Here is a 23,500-nt window from a genome sequence, read left to right as displayed (position 1 = left end):
AGTGCTTCTGTGATCTTTCCTTCAACATTTATAGTGGTTTGTCTCTGCCGCTTCCGGTTGTCAGTTCCAGCTGTCCATTGCAATGGTCGGTGTATTGGGACCAGGTCGATGTGCTTATTGATTGAATCTGTGGATGAGTGCCATGCCTCTAGGAATTCCCTGGCTGTTCTCTGTTTGGCTTGTCCTGTAATACTAGTGTTGTCCCAGTCGAACTCATGTTGCTTGTCATCCGCGTGTGTGGCTACTAAGGATAACTGGTCATGTCATTTCGTGGCTGGTTGGTGTTCATGGATGCAGACCGTTAGCTGTCTTCCTGTTTGTCCTATGTAGTGTTTTGTGCAGTCCTTGCATGGGATTTTGTACACTGCATTGGTTTTGCTCATGCTGGGTATCGGGTCCTTCGTTCTGGTGAGTTGTTGTCTGAGAGTGGCTGTTGGTTTGTGTGCTGTTATGAGTCCTAGTGGTCGCAGTAGTCTGGCTGTCAATTCGGAAATGCTCTTGATGTATGGTAGTGTGGCTAGTCCTTTGGGTTACGGCATGTCCTCGTTCTGTTGTCTTTCCCTTAGGCATCTGTTGATGAAATTGCGTGGGTATCCATTATTGGCACAAAACACTACATAGGACAAACAGGAAGACAGTTAACGATCCGTATCCATGAACACCAACTAGCCACGAAACAACATGACCAGCTATCCTTAATAGCCACACACGCGGATGACAAGCAACATGAGTTCGACTGGGACAACACTAGTATTACAGGACAAGCCAAACAGAGAACAACCAGGGAATTCCTAGAGGCATGGCACTCATCCACAGATTCAATCAATAAGCACATCGACCTGGACCCAATATACCGACCACTGCAACGGACAGTTGGAACTGACAACCGGAAGCGGCAGAGACAAACCATTATAAATGCCGGAAGAAACATCACAGAAGTGCTTCACAGGAGGCTCCCAAGCACTGAGGATGTCACCTCGACAGGGGACGAAATGTCTGCAACACAAATTCCCAGCTCAGCAAACAGAACTGCTTTTGATATTTGCATCATGACAGAAATCCACATATAGGATTTGAAATCACTAGTCTGATGGTACAATACCCTGTGGAAGTAGTTTTATATTGTATCTGAAAGGAAGCTAAAGCAATATAATTAATATAAAGTCCAACCACTTGGGGACTTCCTAACATATTTTATTGTGTTACGACTTGACTGAAAAGTGTGCATCAAGAATCTTATCTCACTATTTCACAAGCTGTCTTAAAATGTATAAATTTATAAAGTCCAAATAAGATCAACAAAGTGACCATTTTCCTGACAGAAAGTTATTCAGAATAGAAGTCATTCATAATGTGTTGTGTATGATAACTATTTATTATAATACAATTAACTTTAAAATAGTAGAGAAAAGAAAGGATTGATAACGTGCAACTGCATAATTTAAACAATACCTCTTCAAAAGCACCCAAATCCACATACACACTCAGTCATGAATAAGACAGCTAAAAGGTTGCAAAAAATATAGACAGAATAAATAACTCCGAAGATCCGAAATCGAGATCACAAGTGTGAAAGTTATTTTCTCATAGGCTTTCTGTTTAGAGCAGTGATGACACACTGCTTACCATAGGTTCTTCTCCAATATGGGTTCACTGGTTTATTAGGTGCACCAAATAGGCATTTTCTTGTTTAGAATGTTATCTTTTCAACTCTCTTGGTTTTTCTGTCATTTTACCCCACATAGTGTATGGATGCTTATTTTCTGCAGTCTGTGGAAATTCCTCTCTGCCCTGGTTCTTACAGCTTTTTAATACGCTGCAACTCAACCAGAGTATTGTTTAGGCAGAATTTACTGAACTCAAAAAGTTCTTTGTATTGTTCAGTTACATACCCCCAATTCTTTGGAGGGTGTGTGCAATGGGTGATTGTACAGACATTAAACTGCACAGCTATGGGAACATTGCCACTCAGTCTTGAATTCTCCCTCATTTATTGCATCACTTGTTTTTTTTAAGTTGCTTGACTCTCCTGACATTTCAGTTAAAGCAGTCTAACTTCCATTTCAGTTCATTGTTCCAAAGGAAAACTATGTGATCTCTTACAAATGTTTACAAAAGAACAAACTGTTTGTTCAGTTCTTTCGTAACATGGGAAATATAAGAGCTTCAACATTGATGAGCATGCATTGCAAGCAAGTCTTTGTTTGCCTGAGGAAGGGTCCCTGGACCTGAAACCTTAACTCAGGTTTCTCTCCACAGATGCTGCTAGATCTGCTGTGCTTTTCCAGTAATTTTTGATTCTGTTTCTGATTTACAACATCTGCACTTCTTTCGCTTTTTATGAAATTATAGCATCGTACAATGGCCATTTTTCAATATGTAACCATTTAAAGTTTGATCTCTTTTTTTTCTGTTATGTAAATAAAGAGGAGCAGCAATAATACATTTTCTGTCATAGTTGACAGAATTAGTTTTGTAATGAAATATAAAACTTGATTTCATAATCAGGTGCTGTTTAACCTTGAAAGGTAAAAAGGACATGTGCTATTGAATATCTTTGTTCATCCATTCTGTTGTTTCTTGCCCTTATAGGCAAAATGATTATGAACTTGCATTTGACAGTAGACCCAAGATTCCTAGAACTCCAGATGTGTCTACTAGCCCACAAAAGATCAAGACTCCAACAATTGCCCCTCAGTTTTCTCAGTCCGGTCCTCAGCAGACAAGCCGTCCAGGTTCTGCAGGATCCTCTAACAGAAGCAGACAGAGTGAGTAATAAAGAGAAGGGAGGAAATTTAACATTTCTATATAGTTTCCCTGGTCTCCATCCAAAGTTTCTGCACTTCAAAATAGGAGCATTTAGGGCACCATGATAGATTAAAAATGTTCCTGGTCTAAGAAGGAAAAAAATCTATTTGTTTCTTATTCCTGAATGCTACCTGGTGATACCTATTAAAAAGGACGCATGTAAGGATGTTGGGTAAAGATATGTATCAGCTTATTTTTGAAACACAGAACATTTGAACAGCCTTATTAATCCATCTAAATTCAGATAGGTTCAATAATCATAATGCAAACACTGCCACCAGCTTCTCTCTTAACTTTTTAATTCTCTGCTTTATATTTTTTCTCATTTAGCTTTTTCCCTCTGTCTTCAGCTTCTCTATTGTTCATTTACTTTCTTTCCTACCTGATAGCAGGAGGACATTAGTCCTTGGATGTAAATTCTAGTATCCCATTCATTTTTCATGTCATAACTAAGCAAGCAAAAGCAATTTGGTAGATGGGTGCTCATGTGAAATGGCTCTGCTCATAGAATCATAGCATCCTTACAGTGTGAAAGCAGACCATTTGGTCTCTCTGAAGGGCATCCTATCCAGGTCCCCCCACCCCCACTACCCTATCCCTATAACCCTGCATTTCCCATGCTAATCCACCTAGCCTGCAAACCTGTGGACACTATGGTCAATTTAGCATGGCCAATCTACCTAACCTGCACAACGTTGGATTGTGGGAGGAAATTGGAGCACCTGGAGGAAACCTACACAGATGAGGAAAATATACAAACTCCACACATACATTAGTCCAAGGCTGGAATTGAACCCAGGTCTCTGGTGATGTGAGGCAGCACTGTTCCACTGTGCCACCCTAAATTCTTTCTTGGAATGTGGGCATTGCTGGCTGGGCTAATATTTATTGCCACATGTAGGCCAGATCATAAAGAATGGCAGTTTCCTTCCTTCCATCGACAAATGACAGCAGTCTCATTGTCATTGTTAGATTTTTTTTAATATTGAATTTAAAAAGTAAGATTTGAACCTAGAACCCCAGATCATTATCTGGATCTCTGGATTAATAAGTTGAAGAGCTTATGCTTGTAACGTCAACTCTCCTGCTACTTGGATGCTGCCTGACCGGCTGTACTTTTCCAGCACTATACCTTTTGTTTCTGGATTAATAGTCCAATGATAATTACCATTATGCTATTGTCTCGCCATAATGCCTTAGCTTCCTGATTCTCTCAGTCTGTTCAAAAATATATGTATGTAAATATGCATTCTAATTTATTTTGATAGTATTGCATTTTGTAAGAAGAGAAATATGTGTTATGAGTTTGACAATTGTTCTGCCTTGCAATTATCTGCACTATAAATACACTGAAGTATTTAAATATGGACTGACACCAGAAAAACCACTGTATAAATGCAAGACATTTTTCTCTATCTCATTTTAGTTCGTTAGTCTTCTGTTTTTGCTGGTATTGATTTTACTGCACTTCTGTCATTTTGCAATATGGCTTTTCATTTAATAAATTTTTCTGTGTATCTTTGGGGATTAATTGTACACTGGAAATATGTCTGACATTTAATTGTCTTGTGGTTGTCCTTCTGCCCTCATTGGAGAGGAGGTTTCATCAACCAGAACTGCTGGCCAATCATATGGGAACAGCAGTCCCTGCAGGGATAGTAGGCAGTCCCCAAAACTGAGCAACGTGGAGCCTATAAATTAGTCCAGGGATTTGCTCGGTTTAGGCTGGAAGGACCCATTGAGTGGAAATGCACATGGAGGGTGCATAACATATCTTGACTGAAAGGGAGGAGGAATGGCCTCCATTGGCCACAGTATTCTTGATTAAAAGGCACCCCATCCAGCCCACAAAACTTTTACTAGATGACATGAGGCAGCTCTATCTAAGAGCTCCTCAATTTCCTCACAGGCAAGTGGATAATTCAATGTCTACCTCCCAACATGGGTAAAATATTCACAGGATCATGTGGACAGTGAGCCTGGTCCATATTGTCTTCCTGCCAGCAACCCTGAGGGAAGGATGAAAATGATGCCCTTGATCTCATTTGGGCTGAATGTGGAGTCTAATTTGTTTTGCCTGTGAAAATATTTTTTATAAATTCTTTCATGCGATGTGGATTTCTTTGGTAAGACCATAATCTGTGGCAGATTCCTAATTGTTGGTGATGAGTGCTGTGGGTGAAGCAGGTACTATGCTGCACCTGCAGAATTTATATTTAGAAGCTCCTAAATACATCATGATTTTTTTTTTAAATCAGTTTTCCATTTTTACTGTAAAGTTATTTGATGTATTACCAACTCAAAAACACAGAAACAAGCTCAACAAGCAAATAATTCCAATAATCTTTCCTGCTATTGCACTTTAACTGCAGACAACGTAATATCTGGTGCTACTTGTTGCCATATTTTATAGTCTGTAATTTTGCACCATGAACTATTGACTTTGACAATCTGTGCCCCTCGTACCTTTTGTCCTTTTTTTTAATAAGACATTGCTGTTTCCTGCTTATTGCTTTCATTGGCCAATCAAAGCATGGAGAAGGAAATGTAGCACTACAGAAAATGTACAATATAGTTGTAATACACATATTTCAAAAGTTTTGGTAGATTTTTACTACTTTTTCTAATGACTATACTTTGTTTTCTAGACTGGAAACTTTCGCAAAATATTTTGAATTGCAAAGAACGTATTTTGACTAGTTTGGCTATCAACTAATTATTATTCCTCAGCAGCAGTCAACATGTTTATTTGATTGTCTCATCATATTATTCACTGGGGAAAACCATTGTTGTTCTTGCAAAATAAATTATGCACTTACAAAGTTGTGAGTGGGAATTGTCTTTGTGAACACTGTTTTTCCTATATTTATTACTTCCCCGACTTTTGTAGCAGTTTCAGCTCAGTTCTATTGAGAGCATTCATGACCCTGAGTCAAAAGATTGCAGGTTCAAGACATAAGCAGGAACCAGAACACATGGATAGTATTTGATCTATAAGTTTAATGAATGAGCTCAGTTGAAGATTGAGATTCCATGTGAAAAAGATTTAAGGCTTCAGCTGCATACATGACTTTAATAAGAGACCATTAAATATAGTTTGATTTAGCTTATTGAGCAAAATAATTTTCAAGTAGAAAAGAGTGAAACAAAAGACATATAAGATAATCAGAGGGTTAGATAGGTTGGACAGGGAGAGCCTTTTTCCAAGTATGGGGATGGCAAACACGAGGGGACACAACTTTAAAGTGAGGGGAGATAGGTATAAGACAGATATTAGAGGTAGTTTCTTTACTCAGAGTAGTAAGGGTATGGAATGCATTGCCTGCAGCGATAGTAGATTCGCCAAGTTTAAGTGCATTTAAGTCGCCATTGGACAGGCATATGGACGTACATGGAATAGTGTAGGTGGGATGGGCTTCAGGTTAGTATGACAGGGCGGCGCAATATCGAGAGCCGAAGGGCCTGTACTGTGCTGTAATGTTCTATGTTCTGTAAGACTCCAAAGTCATTGCAGTTCATTTACTTTAGATCATGTACTACATAAAGGAATTTGATTGAAGTTAGAATAATGCAGGATGAACAATCAACAAACAATATGTGCTGCAGCAACTCTACAAGGCTTCTTTGACAGCATCACTTTCATGACATTTAACCCTTTGAGGTACAAGCTCTTGGGAACATCACGCCTCAAAGTTCCTTGTAAATATTTTGCTGCTGCTTTGTTGCTGGGTCAAAATTGTGGACTTGCTACCTAATGTGTGTAGCTTCAACACATGAACTGCAGGAGATTTGGGTGGATTCAAAGACAACTAAATATATACAAAAGATTGTGCCTTGCCCGCAACAAACTCATCCCATGATGTTTTTACTTCAAAAATCAGGAATTGTTCATTTGTTACAGCCAGTTACAAAGTTTCCAGCCCTTTTTGACACTTGCAAATCAAGTTGCCGTGATAAAGCTTGGCTCTGATTGAGATGGAAATCCCCAATATGCCTGCACCAAGTATAAACATATGCTTCAAAACCAAGCACCAGACAGGATTGGGAATTGGCAAAAGTAGCTATGATAGAACTGGGGAGCAGATATGTGCTGTTTGCACTGACAGTTGCTTTCAGTTATGGGGTAGCTGCTGGCTGCTGAATAGCCATCCTCAGCAATTGAATGTTGTAAGTTTGGCACAAAAATCTGGGTGAAAGTGAGGACTGCAGATGCTGGAGATTGGAGTTGAGAGTGTGGTGCTGGAAAAGCACAGCAGGTCAGGCAGCATCCGAGGAGCAGGAGAATGGACGTTTCAGGCAAAGTACCTTCATCAGGAAAGATAATGGGCTTTTGCCCAAGATGTTGATTTTCTGCTCCTTGGATGCTGCCTGACCTGCTGTGCTTTTCCAGCACCACACACTCGACAAAAACCTGGGTGTCAATGATGATGGTCCTCAGAACTGTCTTGCATGTTTTTATGGCCCATGACACATGATGGCGCTGCAGTGAGGCATGGGGAGTTCATTGTAGGACCTGCACTGTCCTCAGCTAACAACTTGGCAAATCAGAAGCAATCAAGTTCAGTTAGGACATTCTCAAGGCTTGATGTTGCACATTATTATTTTAAAAAGGTGCAGGGGTGAGGGGAGAAGGCATGGGGATAGCCTGCTGGTAAATTGCTGCTCTGGAGAATCGTTGCAGATACAAAAGGCCAAATGATTGTCTTCTGTTCTGTTATGAATGGTATCATTTCAGTAAAGCCCACCATCACTTTTCTCAGCCTTCTAAAAATGTAAGGTCAATTGTGGTGAAGTTATTTTCTTACTGTGTATGGTCATAGGGATTGGGTGCACATTAGGGGATTTGGTTCACTGGTTAGCAAAGGGGCTGGTCAGCAATTGGGAGTGGATCTGTGTCAGGAAGTGCCCTACTTTGTTTCTTCCACCTCTATGTTCAGAAAAGTACATATTAGAAACATACCACTGACACGTCACCCAGATATACCTGATCATGCCATATCCTGATATACATCTTACTTTGTGTGTTGTTTTTTTGCTGTTTGACTGCAACTGATGTTGGCTATCTCAGAACGAATCAGTCTTATCAAAGGTCCTGAAATAATGCTAATGCCTATGGTTATTGCACACCTTTTTTTTCTTTGCCTTTACTGTTATGTAATCTGCAATGCAATTTCTACCCATGTATTAAATGTTTAGGAGACTATTTAGCACTCAACAATATCCAATGTGTAGGTGAATTCCTTGTCTCAACTTTTCTTAATTTTTAAATCACATTTGTGTCAGCTTTGAAAGATTCACATACTTGCAGTCTCAAACATTGTGTTTATTAAGCCATATTTCAAGACAACAGTGTTCAGCTGTTCGCATCTAAATTCAACTTGTTTGTTCCTTTTGTAGGCAGCCAGTCATACAGGAAATGACAATAGATTTTTCCTCAGGAATCACCTGCTGAATTCTTCACCAACTTCCTGTAATGATCCTCCTCATCACATACGATGCACAGTACTGGAGTTATAAAATCAAGTGAAATATACTGCAGTATAGGAATTATATTGTCCATATTTAGCATGAACATTTTATGTTATATAACTAAGTGAATTTTTGACAATGATTTCAGAAATGTAAATAAGAGTAATTTATCCTTTTATTCTTCATTATATTTTCACAGGTAGTACTCCGATGTTGGGAAGGTGTTAAATTCTGTTTTTGACTTGTTTTGTAATGTTTTTTGAGGGTTGTTTTTGCTTTACATCATATTCCTATGGTCATGAATGAAAGATTATTGCTCTGAAAGTGCAGCACTGTAATATGTTGTGCATTTGTCTGAAGTAGTCACTATGTTTCATTTATATATTTATGTAAACAGTGTTTGCATTATATTTGACATGTGATATGGAAACTGTAATTTTGACAAAAAAGAGAAATAAAATCTGGTCATAGAAAGTTTTAAAATTTTCAACCAGTTTATTGACAAAAGCAATTGTACACTTTCTCACATGTTGCCATTCCTACATATATTCAAATAATGTTTAGAAATTGCAGACAGAAGAAGCTGTCTTTTGTTTGTTGCACCAATATGAAAGTTCTGAAAGTCACATCAGCCATCATTGTGCTTTTTCTTAAAATAACATTTTCTTAAAATTTCTTTTAATATGGAATGTTATTTTTTTAAATGAAAATTTGAATGGAAGTATCAAAGCTCATTTCAATTAGTACCCCAACAACTATCAGAGAGGAGGATTTGCTTCCATTAAGGTGAACTTTACCAAGATAAAAAGCTTCCAGACCTGGCTTTCTTAAAATATGTTTTAGTTTTTGGCTTGAAAACACAGGAATTTTATAAAAAGTACTCATTTTCTGTTTGTGCTGATCCTGCCCATTGCCTCTATTTACTGGCTGCTTCAGATGCTGCCAGAACAATAGCAATCATTGGCAGCGTAGGATATGCCAGATTCCCCTTGTCCATATTTTGTTGCTTGCCTTGTGTGTGGAGAGTTCTGTTTTTTAAGCGTTCCTGTTTTATTTGCTGTTGTTGAGGTGGAAGACACAGAGGGTGCTTTCTTCAGACCTGAAGTGGAAGGTAACAATTGAATGCCTGTCTCTGCACTAACTTGGTAGCTAGAGTAAATAACTACTTTAAATAGTAATCACAGCCTTTAAAAAGCTGAAGGGGTTGCACTGTGTTATCATAGGGACACGGCATGAAAATGACCTGGAACATTGTACAATTTTCTAGGATTCTACCTTCACAGGTTCACATCTAAATGACATCAATGGGTAAACCGCTCATAGTCATGATTGGCTGATTCTGTCCACCTGTCTAAGACTGAGGTCAACAGAAAAACTTTACCCGCCTTAACATTAAACACCGAGGGTTATTCTGTATATAAATGGCTAGTTAAAAATTACACTTCTCTGAGCCAACTGGTAGCTCAATTATGTGTTTCCTTTCTTGGCTAAGGCAGTTGAATAGGTTGATTTGTGTTATGTGAGTTGTCTAGTGAGTATTTCAAATTATTGCTTTGTGCCTCTACCCTCACTTTCCTTTGCCCTGTTCCCAGCTTAACTAAGTGAATTGGAATAAAGAGTTTCAGATCACCACTTCCTCTTTCGATCGCAGAGTTTCTATCTGTTCCAAAATTAGAGACAGTTCTGCCCAAATTAAATTTTTGTGACTTAATACATAACTCTTCATTCTCATCATGATAGTTCACAAATGACATTTGTAACAGCTGCTTTCTGTTCTGCAAATATTAATCCTTGCCTTTGTTCACTGGGTCAGCAAGATTCTTAGTTTGAGTCAGACAATAAAAGGAAACCACTTGCATATGATCTATTCTGATAAAGATGTTGTGTTTGAAATGAAAGACAAAGACTTCCTGCAGCTGTATCTAAATACTCTGTCACCGTGTGGCTTTCCTACTAATGTAATTGAAAGTTTAAAAAACGAGAGAGTTTGTTGACTTGGTTTGTGGTCATCCCTTTGTACTACTGATCATTTCTAACAGAGCAACTCCAATAACATACATCTCCATTTTATACATAAGCTTGATAGATTCTACTGGTGACAACTCTTGATTAACATTTATGTGAAATTGATGAAACAATAAGGGTCAATATAGCTTCTGAAATCTATGTTTTTCTATTTAAAATGTAATGGATGTTACTAAAAGTAATGATTTATTGTGTTCAGATGCAACTCCTGTGATAATGTAAGACAATTGTGCTTGCTAATTGATTTATATTGCTTCACTCACTGACAACTGGTAGTGCATTTCCATGGAGTTTGTACTTAACTTGTCAAATAATGCACATTCCTTCACTAATTTAGCAGATGAAACATCTCAGTTTATTAGGCAGCTGCCCCTCAACCCTTCCATACTTTCATTGCCACTCACCCAATATCCAGCAGTAAACTTCAGGATCCATGTGGAATGAAAAATGATAAATTTCTAACGATCTTAAAAAGCTTTCAATCCTAAACACTCAATACCAAAAAAAAACTCATTTCTAAAATCAATGTAATGATTTAAGATTTCCTCAAATGGTTGGTAATCTGTTATAAAATCAAAATTTTTATTCAGATTACCCATCAAAGACAGCGAATCCATTATTAGACTATTTATGATGTTAGTCAAACTGAACTCAAAGCATTCCATTTATTTAACTGTAGCTTTTGAAACTGAGCTAATCATTCATAATGCAAGATAAAAACTGAAACAACTACAGACGCAGGGTTCTGAGGAAGAGTCACTGGACCCAAAACGTTAACTCTGCTTTCTTTCCATTGATGCTCCCAGAGCTGCTGAGCTTTTCCAGCAATTTCTGTCTTGATTGATAATGCTAGCCCTTCAGACATTGCAACAAAGAGTTCTAGTGAAATTGCTTGACCAGACATCACTTTTAATCTATGTGCATGAATCAAAACAGCAAAACAGAGTTTCTTTTAAAACTGACAGCTATAATCTCTTTATCTTTCAAGTGTAAATAATCAGGCTGGCTTTGATCTGAGATTATCCCAGAACTTGTGTGACACAGTGGTGGCACCCCTACCTTTGAGCCAGGAAGTCTGGAGATGTGTAATAACATAGAAAGTAGGTTAGTAAAAAATACAACCAGGCTATTGGTGATGGAAAAAAAACTGTTAAACAGCCAGGCTGCCACCCTCCCTCTCAAATCATTGCTTCATGCCTCTACCCTCACTTTCCTCTGCCCTGTTCCTAGCTTAACTGCATGAATTTGAATAAAGAGTTTCAGATCACCACTTTCTCTTTTGATCACAAAGTTTGTCTGTTCCAAAATTAGGGACAGTTCTGCTTGAATTAAGTTTTTGTGACTTAATAGATAACTCTTCACTCTCATCGTGATAGTTCACAAATGACATTTGTAACAGCTCCTTTACTCTCCTACCTCTCCCTTACTTTTGATGTTTGTATTGCCCTTAATAGGGTTTGCACAGAAGTTAATTGGAAAATAAAGATTTACTCGTGGTAGTGGTTAATAGGTGAAAAAGAATCCCACCAGTGATTTGGTGAAAGGAAAACAAAACTGTGAAGTTGTGAATAAGAACACTTCTGGATGATTAAAAAATAAAGCAGCCAGGACTGCTGTTTCTGTGGTTGGAATAGTTATCAAAGACTCCAGCTCAAAGCAGACAAAAAGAGCAATGTTGCCTTCTGGCTTTTCTTGTACAATGGCCATGTTCCAACTTCTGGACTAGAAGACCTGGGTTGAAGCCCACTTGCTCCAGAGTTGTGTAATAACATCACTGAACAGGGTTCTGGAAGAAAAACCCTTATCAACTCTCATAGGTTATAAAGACCTTAAACTCTAGAAAGTGTACATTGACCCTCAATTCACCACTCCCACATTACAGTGTAAGATGTTGGACCAGTCAAAGTGAGGTCTGTTTGAACTCAGCACTAAGTTCAAAGAGCAGTGTTGTGTTCAGGTCTCCATCCTCTTTCCCCTAACTACTTAAACAATCAGAAGTGAGGGCTGGACTATTTATTTTTAAAAATCCATGGAGTCCTGACTTCATAAAAATCTGTATCTTAATTCTTGATGTATACATTTATAATTACCTTTTGGTTATAAAAAATATTTTTCCAACATAATGGTAAAGTTGGTTTGCAGCAAAGACTAAACAGCTTATTTGCAAGAAGTACTATTTTCCAATTCTTACAATTTTACCTACACAAAACCAGGAGCTGAAAGAGTTACATAAATAACTAGACGTCGAGTGCTGGAATACAGAAAGTGGAAAGGGAAAGGAAACAGTAAAGGGAAGGAGGAAACAGGAAAATAAATGTAAGAAAAACATTTGAAATGAAAAATAAATCATTTTCAACTTCATGAAGTATCAGAACCGTTATGAATAACTTGTACTTTTGTAACTTTTAATGTGTTGTATTCAGAAGTGTCATAAAAATGTTAGAGCCACTTCCACCAAACAACCTGCTCTCAAATCAAAGTGCATTGAATTAGTTTTCTTTAAATTTGCTTATATATTCATTACAGTTTTCTGTTGAAAAATTTAGTTCTGTTAAATCAATAAACGTCCAGAATAGGAGTCCAGACAAGTGAATTAGTATGCACTCCTTATCGATGTATTTAAAGAACAAAGAAATTTCACCGCCCAGGAACAGGCCCTTCAGCCCTCCAAGCCTGTGCTGATCCAAATCCACATTCTAAACCTATCACCCAATTCTTAAGGATCTGTATTCCTCTGCTCCCCACCTACTCATGCATTTGTCCAGACGCATCTTAAATGAATCTACTGTGCCTGCCTCTACTATCTCTGCTGGCAACGTGTTCCAGGCACTTACCACCCTCTGTGTAAAGTACTTTTCACATGTATCCCCCTTGAACTTTTCTCCTCTCACCTTGAATGCATGACCTCTCGTTATTGAATCCCTCATCCTGGGAAAAAGCTTATTTATAGACCTCAATCAGGTCTCCCTCAATCTCCTTTTTCCTAATGAAAAAAATCCTAACCTACTCAATTTCTCTTCAAAGCTAGCATCTTCCATACCAGGCAACATCCTCGTAAACCTTCTCTACACCCTCTCCAAAGTGTTCACATCCTTTTGATAATGTGGCGACCAGTATTCTAAATGCAGCCGAACCAACGTCTTGTAGAATTTTAACATGACCTGCCAGCTCTTATACTCAATACCCTGTCCGATGAAGGCAAGCGTACCATGTGCCTTTTAACTAGAGGGTAACTTCTAACCGTTTCAAGACTATCCACTGATTTATTGAGTTTCCTCAGGTAGGAAGAATTTTTCTCTTTCTTTACATAAAGCCACTTGGAACGATTGATGGTGACATTCTGCCTTCATGGAAAGGATGCTGAATGTTAGCAATAACACAGAGGAAGTGAATTTAAAAAGATAAAATTTGCTTTTAAAAGATGTAAGGAATTAGTAATTCAAATCGTCAAGCAACACATTATTATAAAGAGATGGTTACTATTTGAGACCAGAAAGACTTCTTCAAAAGTTATTCTTTCAAGGGATGTGGCAATCACTGGCTCAGCCAGTGTTTGTTGACCATCTCTAGTTGAGATGGGTGTTGGTGAATCCCTTTCTTCAACTGTTCCAGTGAGTGCAGTGAAAGATATACCCACAGTTTTGTTAGGAATGGAGTTCCAGGACTTTAACACTTGGATAGTAAGAATAACAATTCAGTTACAAGTGTTGGCTTCAAGGGCAATTAGCAGTTGATGGTGATGTAATCCTGCTGAGATGTCCTTCTAGGTGATAGAGCTCTCAGATTCAAAATGTCCTATCCAAGAACAATTGACGAGTTGCTGCAGTGCATCTTGTATATGCTACACTCTGCTGTCACTGTGGTGCAGTGGTGGAGGGAGAGCGCGGTGGTGGATTACATGCCAATCAAGAATGTTGCTTTATCCTTGGTAGTGTTGAGTTTCTTGATTGTTGTTGGAGCTACTCTCATACAAACAAGTTGAGAGTATTCCATTACACCCCTGACTTGAGTCACAGAGATGTACAGCACAAAAACTGACCTTTCAGTCCAAATTGCCCATGCCGACCTGTATAAATCTCATCCCATTTGCCACCATTTGGCCCATATCCCTCTAAAACCTTCCTATTCATATATCCATCCAGATACCCATTCAGCCTCCACCACTTCCTCTGGCAACTCATTCCATTCACACACCATTCTTCTGGGTTCAGACATGGTCTTGTGGCCACAGTATTTATATGGCTGGCCCAGTTTCAGTTTCTGGTTAATGGTAACCCCTATCCACTCCACCCTCTCCTCCCTGACCTATCACCTTCATCCCCTCCCCCACTCACCCATTGTACTCTATGATACTTTCTCCCAACTCCCACCCTCACCCTCCTCTAGCTTATCTCTCCACGCTTCAGGCTCTCTGCCTGGATGTTTATAATGTGTGTTCAGTGACAGTAAATTGAATAGTAAATGCAGATGATTACATTCTCTTTTGTTCTCACTAGTGTTGCGCACATGTTACTCATAATTTGATATGTCAAACCTGACTGTAATCCAGGTGTTGCTACATATGGACACAAACTACTTCATTTTCTGAGGAGTCATGAATGGTACTGAATCACCCTTGACCATCTCCACCTTACGTGGCAGGATGGTCATTGATAAAGTAGTGAATTAGAACACTATTTGCATACTGTTATGTAAGATTATAGCAAAAAGCATGGATATACATGATCAAAGACATGATAAAATACTTTGGGGACACCTGAAATATAATTTGTGAAATACTAGCGTTGAATGATGTAAAATAATGTTACTCTGCTGTGTGATTTTTTTTTCTATATCACTTCCAGTATTAGGGAGAATTTTTTTTAGACTAGATTACGTACAGTCCGGAAACAGGCCCTTCGGCCCAACAAGTCCACACCGACCCGCCGAAGCGCAACCCACCCATACCCCTACATTTACCCTTACCTAACACTACAGGCAATTTAGCATAGCCAATTCACCTGGCCCACACATCTTTGTGATCACATCTTTGGACTGTGGGGGGAAACCGGAGCACCCGGAGGAAACCCACGCAGACACGGGGAGAACGTGCAAACTCCACACAGTCAGTCGCCTGAGTCGGGAATTGAACCCGGGTCTCAGGCGCTGTGAGGCAGCAGTGCTAACCACTGTGCCACCGTGCCTTCTTATGCAAGTGTTATTACATATTTCCCTTACAAGATTTGTTTTTAGGAGATAATAAATTCATAATTATGATTCATGGCACAAGCAGTTTTTGTTTGCTTTTTTTGGAAAATGCTGATAGTTGTCAACCAGAGAGCTAAATTTGCAACAATTTTAATTTTGAGTAAACTGTTTACCATAACTGAATTTGAATACTGCATCTTCATTCATGACTCGTTAGTAACTTTCAATCAGCAAACTGCTGAGAGAATAGTGACATCCCTGATGTAGTGATTTTAGTGGTATATAGTATCATATGCACTTATAATTAAAAATTCCAAATGGTTGATTGTAAAGATTTTCCTTTCTTTCTCTTGAATAACAGAGGAATTTATTGGCTAATTCTTCTTCCTTTCTTCCTTCAAAAAAGCTCAAAGGAAAATTGTTTACACCAAACCAGTTTAACAAGTCCTTGCTGGTCTCCTTAATTAGCATTCAGTTGTCCATGTGTCCTCTAATTCTTTCTAAATCACTTTTTAAATGTTTCCCCACCATTGGAGCTAAACTGACTGGTCTGTTTTTGCTTTATTGATCCTTTACCTTTAAAGTGCTTTATATAATTTTACTTGTATCCTTTTCTGAACAAGGGCATAACATTTGCAGCTCTGCCAGTCCTCTAGTACAATTCTGAATCAGGGAAGACTGAATAATTATAACTGGTGACCTTGCAACTTCACCTTCCACTTCTTTTGGTATCTTTGTATGCATCTTACCCGGTCCTGATGTGTTTAATTTCTGATAGCTTATTCATTTCCTCCTCATCATCAATTTTAAACCCTTATAGTAACTGAATTTCTTCCACTCTCGCTATGGTCAGGGTTTCATGTTTTCTTCACAAAGACAGATGCAAACATATTTTCATACTTCTGCCATGTTCTTTGCATTTGGAACTCTTTCTCGTATGCTTGAAAAGCATTGCCAGCCAGAATTTCAATCTGCACAAGGAAATCCTCATGGCTTTCTAAATCCTTTCTAAATCATCTCCTTAAATAAACTTATGGAAGTCAATTTCATAAGGTTAATTTCTACTCCCTTGAGTTCAGGAGGGTGAGGAATTACCTAAACAAAATCTTAAAAATTATAAGAATAATCGATAGAATAAACTATTTCCTTTTAATGTAGGAATCCAGAAAATAGAAGTGATATTTTAACATTAAAACTAATCCATTTAGAAGTAAAATCAGAAAACACTTTTTCACAACAAGGCTGTGAATACAGTTGACGTATTCAACACTAAGGTAAAAACAATGACTGCAGATGCTGGAAACCAGATTCTGGATTAGTGGTGCTGGAAGAGCACAGCAGTTCAGGCAGCATCCAATGAGCAGCGAAATCGACGTTTCGGGCAAAAGCTCTTCATCAGGAAAAGGCAGAGAGCCTGTAGTGTGGAGAGATAAGCTAGAGGAGAGTGGGGGTGGGGTGGGGAGAAAGTAGCATAGAGTACAATGGGTGAGTGGGGGAGAGGATGAAGGTGATAGGTCAGGGAGGAGAGGGTGGAGTGGATAGGTGGAAAGGGAGATAGGCAGGTACGACAAGTCCAGACAAGTGATGGGGAAAGTGCTGAGCTGGAAGTTTGGAACTAGGCTGAGGTGGGGGAAGGGGAAATGAGGAAACTGTTGAAGTCCACATTGATGCCCTGGGGTTGAAGTGTTCTGAGGTGGAAGATGAGGTGTTCTTCCTCCAGGCGTCTGGTGGTGAGGGAGCGGCGGTGAAGGAGGCCCAGGTGTCCCGGAGATGTTCCCTAAAGCACTCTGCTAGAAGGCGCCCAGTCTCCCCAACGTAGAGGAGACCGCATCGGGAGCAACCTCCCTCCCCACCCCTTTCCGCCTTCCACAAAGACCGTTCCCTCTGTGACTACCTGGTCAGGTCCACGCCCCCCTGCAACCCACCCTCCCATCCTGGCACTTTCCCTTGCCACCGCAGGAACTGTAAAACCTGCGACCACACCTCCTCCCTCACCTCTATCCAAGGCCCTAAACGAACCTCCACATCCATCAAAGTTTTACCTGCACATCCACTAATATCATCCGTTGCTCCCGATGCAAAGTTTTTATTAGGTAATGGTGTTAAGAAACATGGATCAAATACAGTTGCAAATTAGATTTAATATGTTAGAGGGACTGCATGGTATTTTCTCATCTTCAGTGGTAACTCAGATAAACAATATTTGATGAAAAATGAACTGCTTTGGATCTGCTGTTATCTCTACCTACTGTGGACTATCTTGCTGAGACTAATTCTCTGGAATTATCCTGTGACCCCTAGCTCTTTGTTGATCTTCATCATTACAAAAAATGAGAGGAGTGATCTAAGACTTTAGCTTTTTGAGATTTTTTTCTGGTTCTCAGAACTTTGCCCTTTTCTAAATTGTGCCATGCCACACCTGTTCCAAATAATTGCCAAGTCTAAAGCTACCAAAAAGTAAAAATTGTTTTTGGCAACTTTTCCTTCCCATAGGAAAACATTCTGCCTCAGGCAAAGAGAGTCCTAACTGTGGCACACCTGAAATCTATAACTCACTGATGGACATTTAATGAGAGATTGTTGTTCAAAGCATTCACTCTTCATTTGACGTAACAAGTCTTCACAGTCAGCTGAACTGACAGTAGTCAGAGTAACATCTATCCAAAATGAAAACCCACTTTTGTTTGCACACAATACCCTCACTACTGCTTTTTTGTTTGTTAGTATGAAGTTTGAACGACCTTCTCAGAGAGTAATTCTAACTGAGATAAATCAACACGATTGAGATTCAGCTGATTATCGTCCTCGAATCCCTCAGAAAACGGACATCTCCATGGGTGAGCTGAAATAGCAGTAGGATCTGCTATAGCCGTAAAGGCACTAAGCTTAGCCCTGTCCATAGAAAGTCTTGCCACACATTAGAATACCAGTGATATTCTGTACCTTTCTCGGTTGCGGGAGGGTGGGGAGGATTATCTGCAGTTTGTGCATGAATGCCTTGATTGAAAGTATACGTTTCAGCTTGGGCACTGACCCTGGTTCATATGAGTCAATGATGTATACTGCAGTACCTCCATCCAACGACTAATCATAGCTTCCTCAATATTTAATTGAGTGCAGTGATTAATTATTAACATCTAAAAATTAGATTCCGAAATTTCAAGCCACCAGATGGTCTGAAGGGACTATTCGAAGTGAGGAGTGCCTTCTGACGTACACAGAAAATTACTTCCGCTGGCTGCCTTTAGATAAGGTAATGCTAAACAGTTAATAATTTGGAGACAGTGCAAAGGGCGAGTTGTGTTTTCACATTTGGATATCATACACCGTCCGAAGGCTCTCACTCACAGTTTGAGCATATCCCCCAAACTGTTAAGTGCTTACCGTTTTGGAGAAAACATCGAATTCAAATTTAAATTCTGGATCCCGTTTCTTAAGAAGGTAAGTAAAATTTTCCACTCTGATATTTAAAGGAATCGAGTTCAGTTATGAATTGCTACATTGTGTGTTTCTGGCAGGCACCGGGAGACAGTAGGAATTTTAATGTGAGTGAAGTGGGGAGAGAGAGAAACTGATTCTTCTTCAAGTTCTAACTAGGAATGTAAATTGGGGTCAGAAGTAAATACAACGTTTTAAAGCAGTATTTTATTTTCACTTTCCAAGCTCAGTGCGGCGAATATGGATAATGTGAGATCTGACCATCAGTGCGTTCGGGGAAAAAGGTTTGTTTGTTAATCGGAATTTAAGGATAGTGGATTGAATTTATCGAAAATACAACGCGTTTTGCTTTTGACCCTAAAATAGTCTCCTTATGTTCAGTTGCCACTTTCAGCCTATGTTATTTATAAGGTCCCCAGTAAAGAACAGCAAATATAAACTGTAAACGACTGTACTAATTTGTCATTTTAGATACTGGACTATCATCCTTCGACTTCGCACAGACTTCAAGCTAAGTGTTTGATAATAAGGTTCAATGATTTCATACATGCATTTCAACTCCTATCTTGAAGTCAAATGTTCTAAATGTTATTGAATGTTGTTCCGTACATTTGATAAGCAGTTACGTTGGGGAATAAGCTTCCTAACATTGATATGTTAACTAAACCACAAAACGTACTCCCTGCCAAGTAAGCTGCCTTGTCTGAATGCTCCCTTCAATTCCTAAGAACATTCCAAGGCCACACTGACCTTACACACCCTCCTTCCTTAATTCACACCAGTACTCATTCCTTCAGTCACCTAGTTTATGTTGGCATCACTTTCTCCCCCTACTTCCCTCAGTGTCTCAATCTCTACTTGGAGCCTTTGTTTGTACCCCCACCCAGCCTGAATAATATTGGGCTGAATCTTAGAATCCTAATTTGACATGAATTTTGGGGAAGGGGGGGTGGGGGTAACAAAAACATAATGAGGTGGTACAGTTTTATGATTCCACAAGCACCAAGGAAAAGGTAACTAGTTTCATTTTGGAAAATGTGACGAGTCATTAGGTCATTTTGCACTCCCCAGTAAAATGGGAATTTTTGGAGTTGCAGGTTCATGGGGCATTAAAGATAACATTGAGTTTAGGGTAGTATAAAATAGAGCTAATGGACATTTTAGTCTTGGAATACTAAAGCCAAGGGGCTTTGAGCTCCCATTATCAAGCCTGACCGTAATGCTTCCGACACTCTCTCTTATCCCTGAGTCCAACTACTTTAAGGTTTACGTAGCTGTGAGCTGTCATTGAAAACAGAGCAGGGGCCAGTTAGATCCAACTACCCTTTCTTTATAACCCTGTCCATGATCACTCTGGCCATTGCTGCCTGTGAGCTGGAAACTCCAAAAGACCCCACTTTAGGAAGCCCGACCTCAGAGTAAACGTCTAGTATGAGGTTCTGCACAATAAGAAGAATGTTAAGGCTTTAGAGGGGCCTGATGAACAGGCAACCACCACCTAATGAATGTTATGAGGGAACATCAATGTGACATAGACTTGGAAAAGCTCAAGCTGCTTTTATTAGGCCTACTAATTGCAGGACCATAGGGTAGAAATTTTTTAAATTTGAAAATAAATGTAAGTTATTTCCTGACTGAATCAAGAGCAAGGAATGTAGATTCCAGTTTAAATCTATTCCGTGTATTGAAGGTGGGGAGTTTTCTCCCAAGATTAAGGGTTGATACAAAAGCTGAAATTGCCAACAACAGTTGTTGGAATGGTGATTGAAGTTAAAAGCAATAAAGGGATGTAGGAACAGTATGAGGAACTGTTTAAAGATGAAGGAAATGATCATGTTTGGTTTTGATTTTTGCATGAAAACTTTCATCTGTGTTTAATTGACTCTGTGCAGAGAGCTGCATCAGTGGTTTGACATAAGGTGGTGATATTTATCACGTATAGTTGCATCATCCTGATACATCTATGTCTGAAGTGAGATCTCCCAATTCATGACAGTTCTAAATGAGATACCTGAAAGGCTCTTGCATGAGAAGGGATGAAATGACTGTTCCTTTATTGTTCATTCCCTCAGTTGTTTGAAGCAAGGTTCATTTAAGAAGGTTCCCTTTCCAAGAATACCTTTCTCCAACACCAAAATGAACTTACATTTTAAAAGGAGCCAATTTAATCAGGATTCTTTGAATTAGCATCAGACACTTTCATTACTAAATGCTAATCTAGGCTAAAAAATGCAACACGTGCACTCGGCTTAAAAAGAAGAGTCTAATCTTAAAAAAAGTTTTTAAAAATTGTTCATGCACAGTGGTTAGTTGAATATTATGGCTGTTTGTAGTGAAAGTTACCAGTAGTACTGATGTTGGACGTACAGTTTTTTTGATAACTTTATCCTACAAATCCTAAGGATATTTTCTAAAAAATAAAACTGGCTTGGAGTGAGGGAAAATCTTTACCAGCAGCACAGGGTTAACTAGAGATAGCTCTTTGATGCAAGGGCTGGCATGGTGACTCAGTGGTTAGCACAGCTGCCTAACAGTGCCAGAGATCTGGGTTCAATTCCAGGTGACTGACTGTGGAGCTTGCACGTTCTCCCATGTCTGCGTGGGTTTCCTCCGATGCTCTGCTTTCCTCTCCCACAATCTAAAGCTGTGCAGGTTAGGTGAATTGGCCATGCTAAATTACCCATAAGTGTTCAGGGATGTGTAGGTTAGGTGCATTAGTCAGGGATTAATGTAGAATGATGGGGAATGGGTTTGGATGGGACACCCTTCGGAGGGTTGGTGTAGACATGTTGGGCTGAAGGGCCTATTTCCACACTGTAGAGATTTTCTTTTTTTTTTAAGAAAACACACTCAAACCCAGGAGAGTTTAGACCTAATAGTCCACTGGAGTAGAGTTGGGACTGACATTAACCTCAGAAGGAAAACACAATTTGGCTACAGTTTGGGACATAAACTATAAGGGATGGCTTCTTGTTGAGCAGAGATTCATCAGCCCTTGTTTGTGATCACGAGCTATCTCCAGTCAATCTGCTTAGAGCTTCTTTGACACTGTTAGATATTACATTTCATCAGTCCAACACAATTTGTTTTCCTTGCACCTACAGTTATTGTCCCATACTTTTTAGAATCTATTTTGGAATTGATGACTGAAGATGTTAATGGATTCTAACCTGTGGTTTTGACAATCCACTGAAATTAATGTGAACAATTGCACAATTCACTGTTTCTGCATGAACTGCGTGTGTAAGCCTCTGCATCACCAAGACCCCCATAGTGCCTTCTCAGTGATGCATGTCCACGAGGCACCCTACAGCCTCGTGTAGCTCTCGAGTAGAATGTCAAGGGCATATGGGCCGGATAGAAGATGGGCACATTCCCAAGGGTAGTTATTTTAATCAACCTGTTCAATTATGTTAAAACCATCTGTGGGACTTGAACCTCTAGGATTCGTGACCCAGAGTATGAACATTACCAGTGTGCTGTAAGAGTCCAATGTATCAAAAATGAGAAGGCCACCTCTGAAAAGAAACTAAGCCCTCCAAAATTCTAATTCAAGGATTTTGAAGAGACATGAAAGCTCTTGACATCGTCATGACAAGTGGAGAAACTCAAGCTGATAATTGGTGCAAATGTAACTCCAGTTGGGGGAAGGGTTTCTCTGCAATAATGTGGTTTCAGAAGCTTTGAAGCCAGTATTAGTCCTGCAAACAAAACATCAGTAGGAATCTTCCTCCACCACCAGTTAAGGCAATTTAATTTGTGATGGATTTTCCCTTTTTGTGAAACTATTTGTTCAGCCATCAAAAGTAAGTGCTGTGTAGAATCTCATCTGACCTCCCCAAAACTGAAGCTATATTTCCAACATCATTTGCAAATGGAAGGATGCCAATTGATTTGAAGAGAAGATTTTGATGTTACAAAGTAATTTTCCCTGGTAACTGGGGGAAGGTGTTTGATTACAACACAGAACTGCACACACACAATTACTTGAAAATAATGATTTAGCAGCTTTATGTTTCAGCCCAAGACTGGAGAAGAATATTCTGGCTGGTGAAAAGAATTTACTGTTGACTTAAGTGGTCTAAGTAATTACAGCAGACTAACAACCAAAAGGATGATTCGTTTTTGACTTTCAAAGATAATGTCCATCTGCTCTTTAACTGATTCCTACTTCTGGAGACAACATTATATTCTATGCATCTAAAAGTTATTGAGGTTCAGTAAGATTAATTGCAGTCTTGCACGAAGTTTTACAATTAATTTAAATGCAGCAGGCGCTGAGCTACTATGTGTATTAAGGAAAATATAAGCAAGGAGTGGTCTTGTGTTACTGTGTGCAACAACTATGCTTTGAGCCAAAAGTTCAGGCTTTGTGTCTCACTTCAGGACTTGACCACAGAATTGTATTTATAACTCTCGTAGCATTCATAGTGGGTGGCACAGTAACTCAGTGGTTAGCACTGCTGCCTCACAATGACAAGAAATTGGTTTCAATTCCAGCAGCTGGCAACTGTGCAAATGCCACACAGACTTCTCCTTGTGTCTGCAGTCTAAAGATGTGTAGGTTCAGTGG

General features: G+C 39.3%; 1 protein-coding gene across 4 annotated transcripts in view; it reads left to right on the top strand.

Moving 5' to 3' along the window:
• LOC132821513 (lisH domain-containing protein ARMC9) overlaps positions 1-8,569 on the top strand; it is a 150,366-nt gene extending 141,797 nt beyond the window's left edge. For 2 of the 4 annotated variants that reach the window (XM_060834118.1, XM_060834117.1), the window contains exons 24-25: positions 2,593-2,768; positions 8,206-8,569. In XM_060834118.1, the coding sequence (XP_060690101.1) occupies positions 2,593-2,768; positions 8,206-8,325 (296 nt within the window). In that variant the 3' untranslated portion in view covers positions 8,326-8,569. The remainder of the gene's footprint in view (positions 1-2,592; positions 2,769-8,205) is intronic. The other 2 variants (XM_060834120.1, XM_060834119.1) reach the window with 1 other exon arrangement.
• The last annotated feature ends 14,931 nt before the right edge of the window (positions 8,570-23,500 follow it).

This window comes from Hemiscyllium ocellatum, chromosome 13 (assembly GCF_020745735.1).
Source record: "Hemiscyllium ocellatum isolate sHemOce1 chromosome 13, sHemOce1.pat.X.cur, whole genome shotgun sequence".
Classification (NCBI taxonomy): domain Eukaryota; kingdom Metazoa; phylum Chordata; class Chondrichthyes; order Orectolobiformes; family Hemiscylliidae; genus Hemiscyllium; species Hemiscyllium ocellatum.
This window is presented reverse-complemented; position numbering and strand designations above follow the sequence as displayed.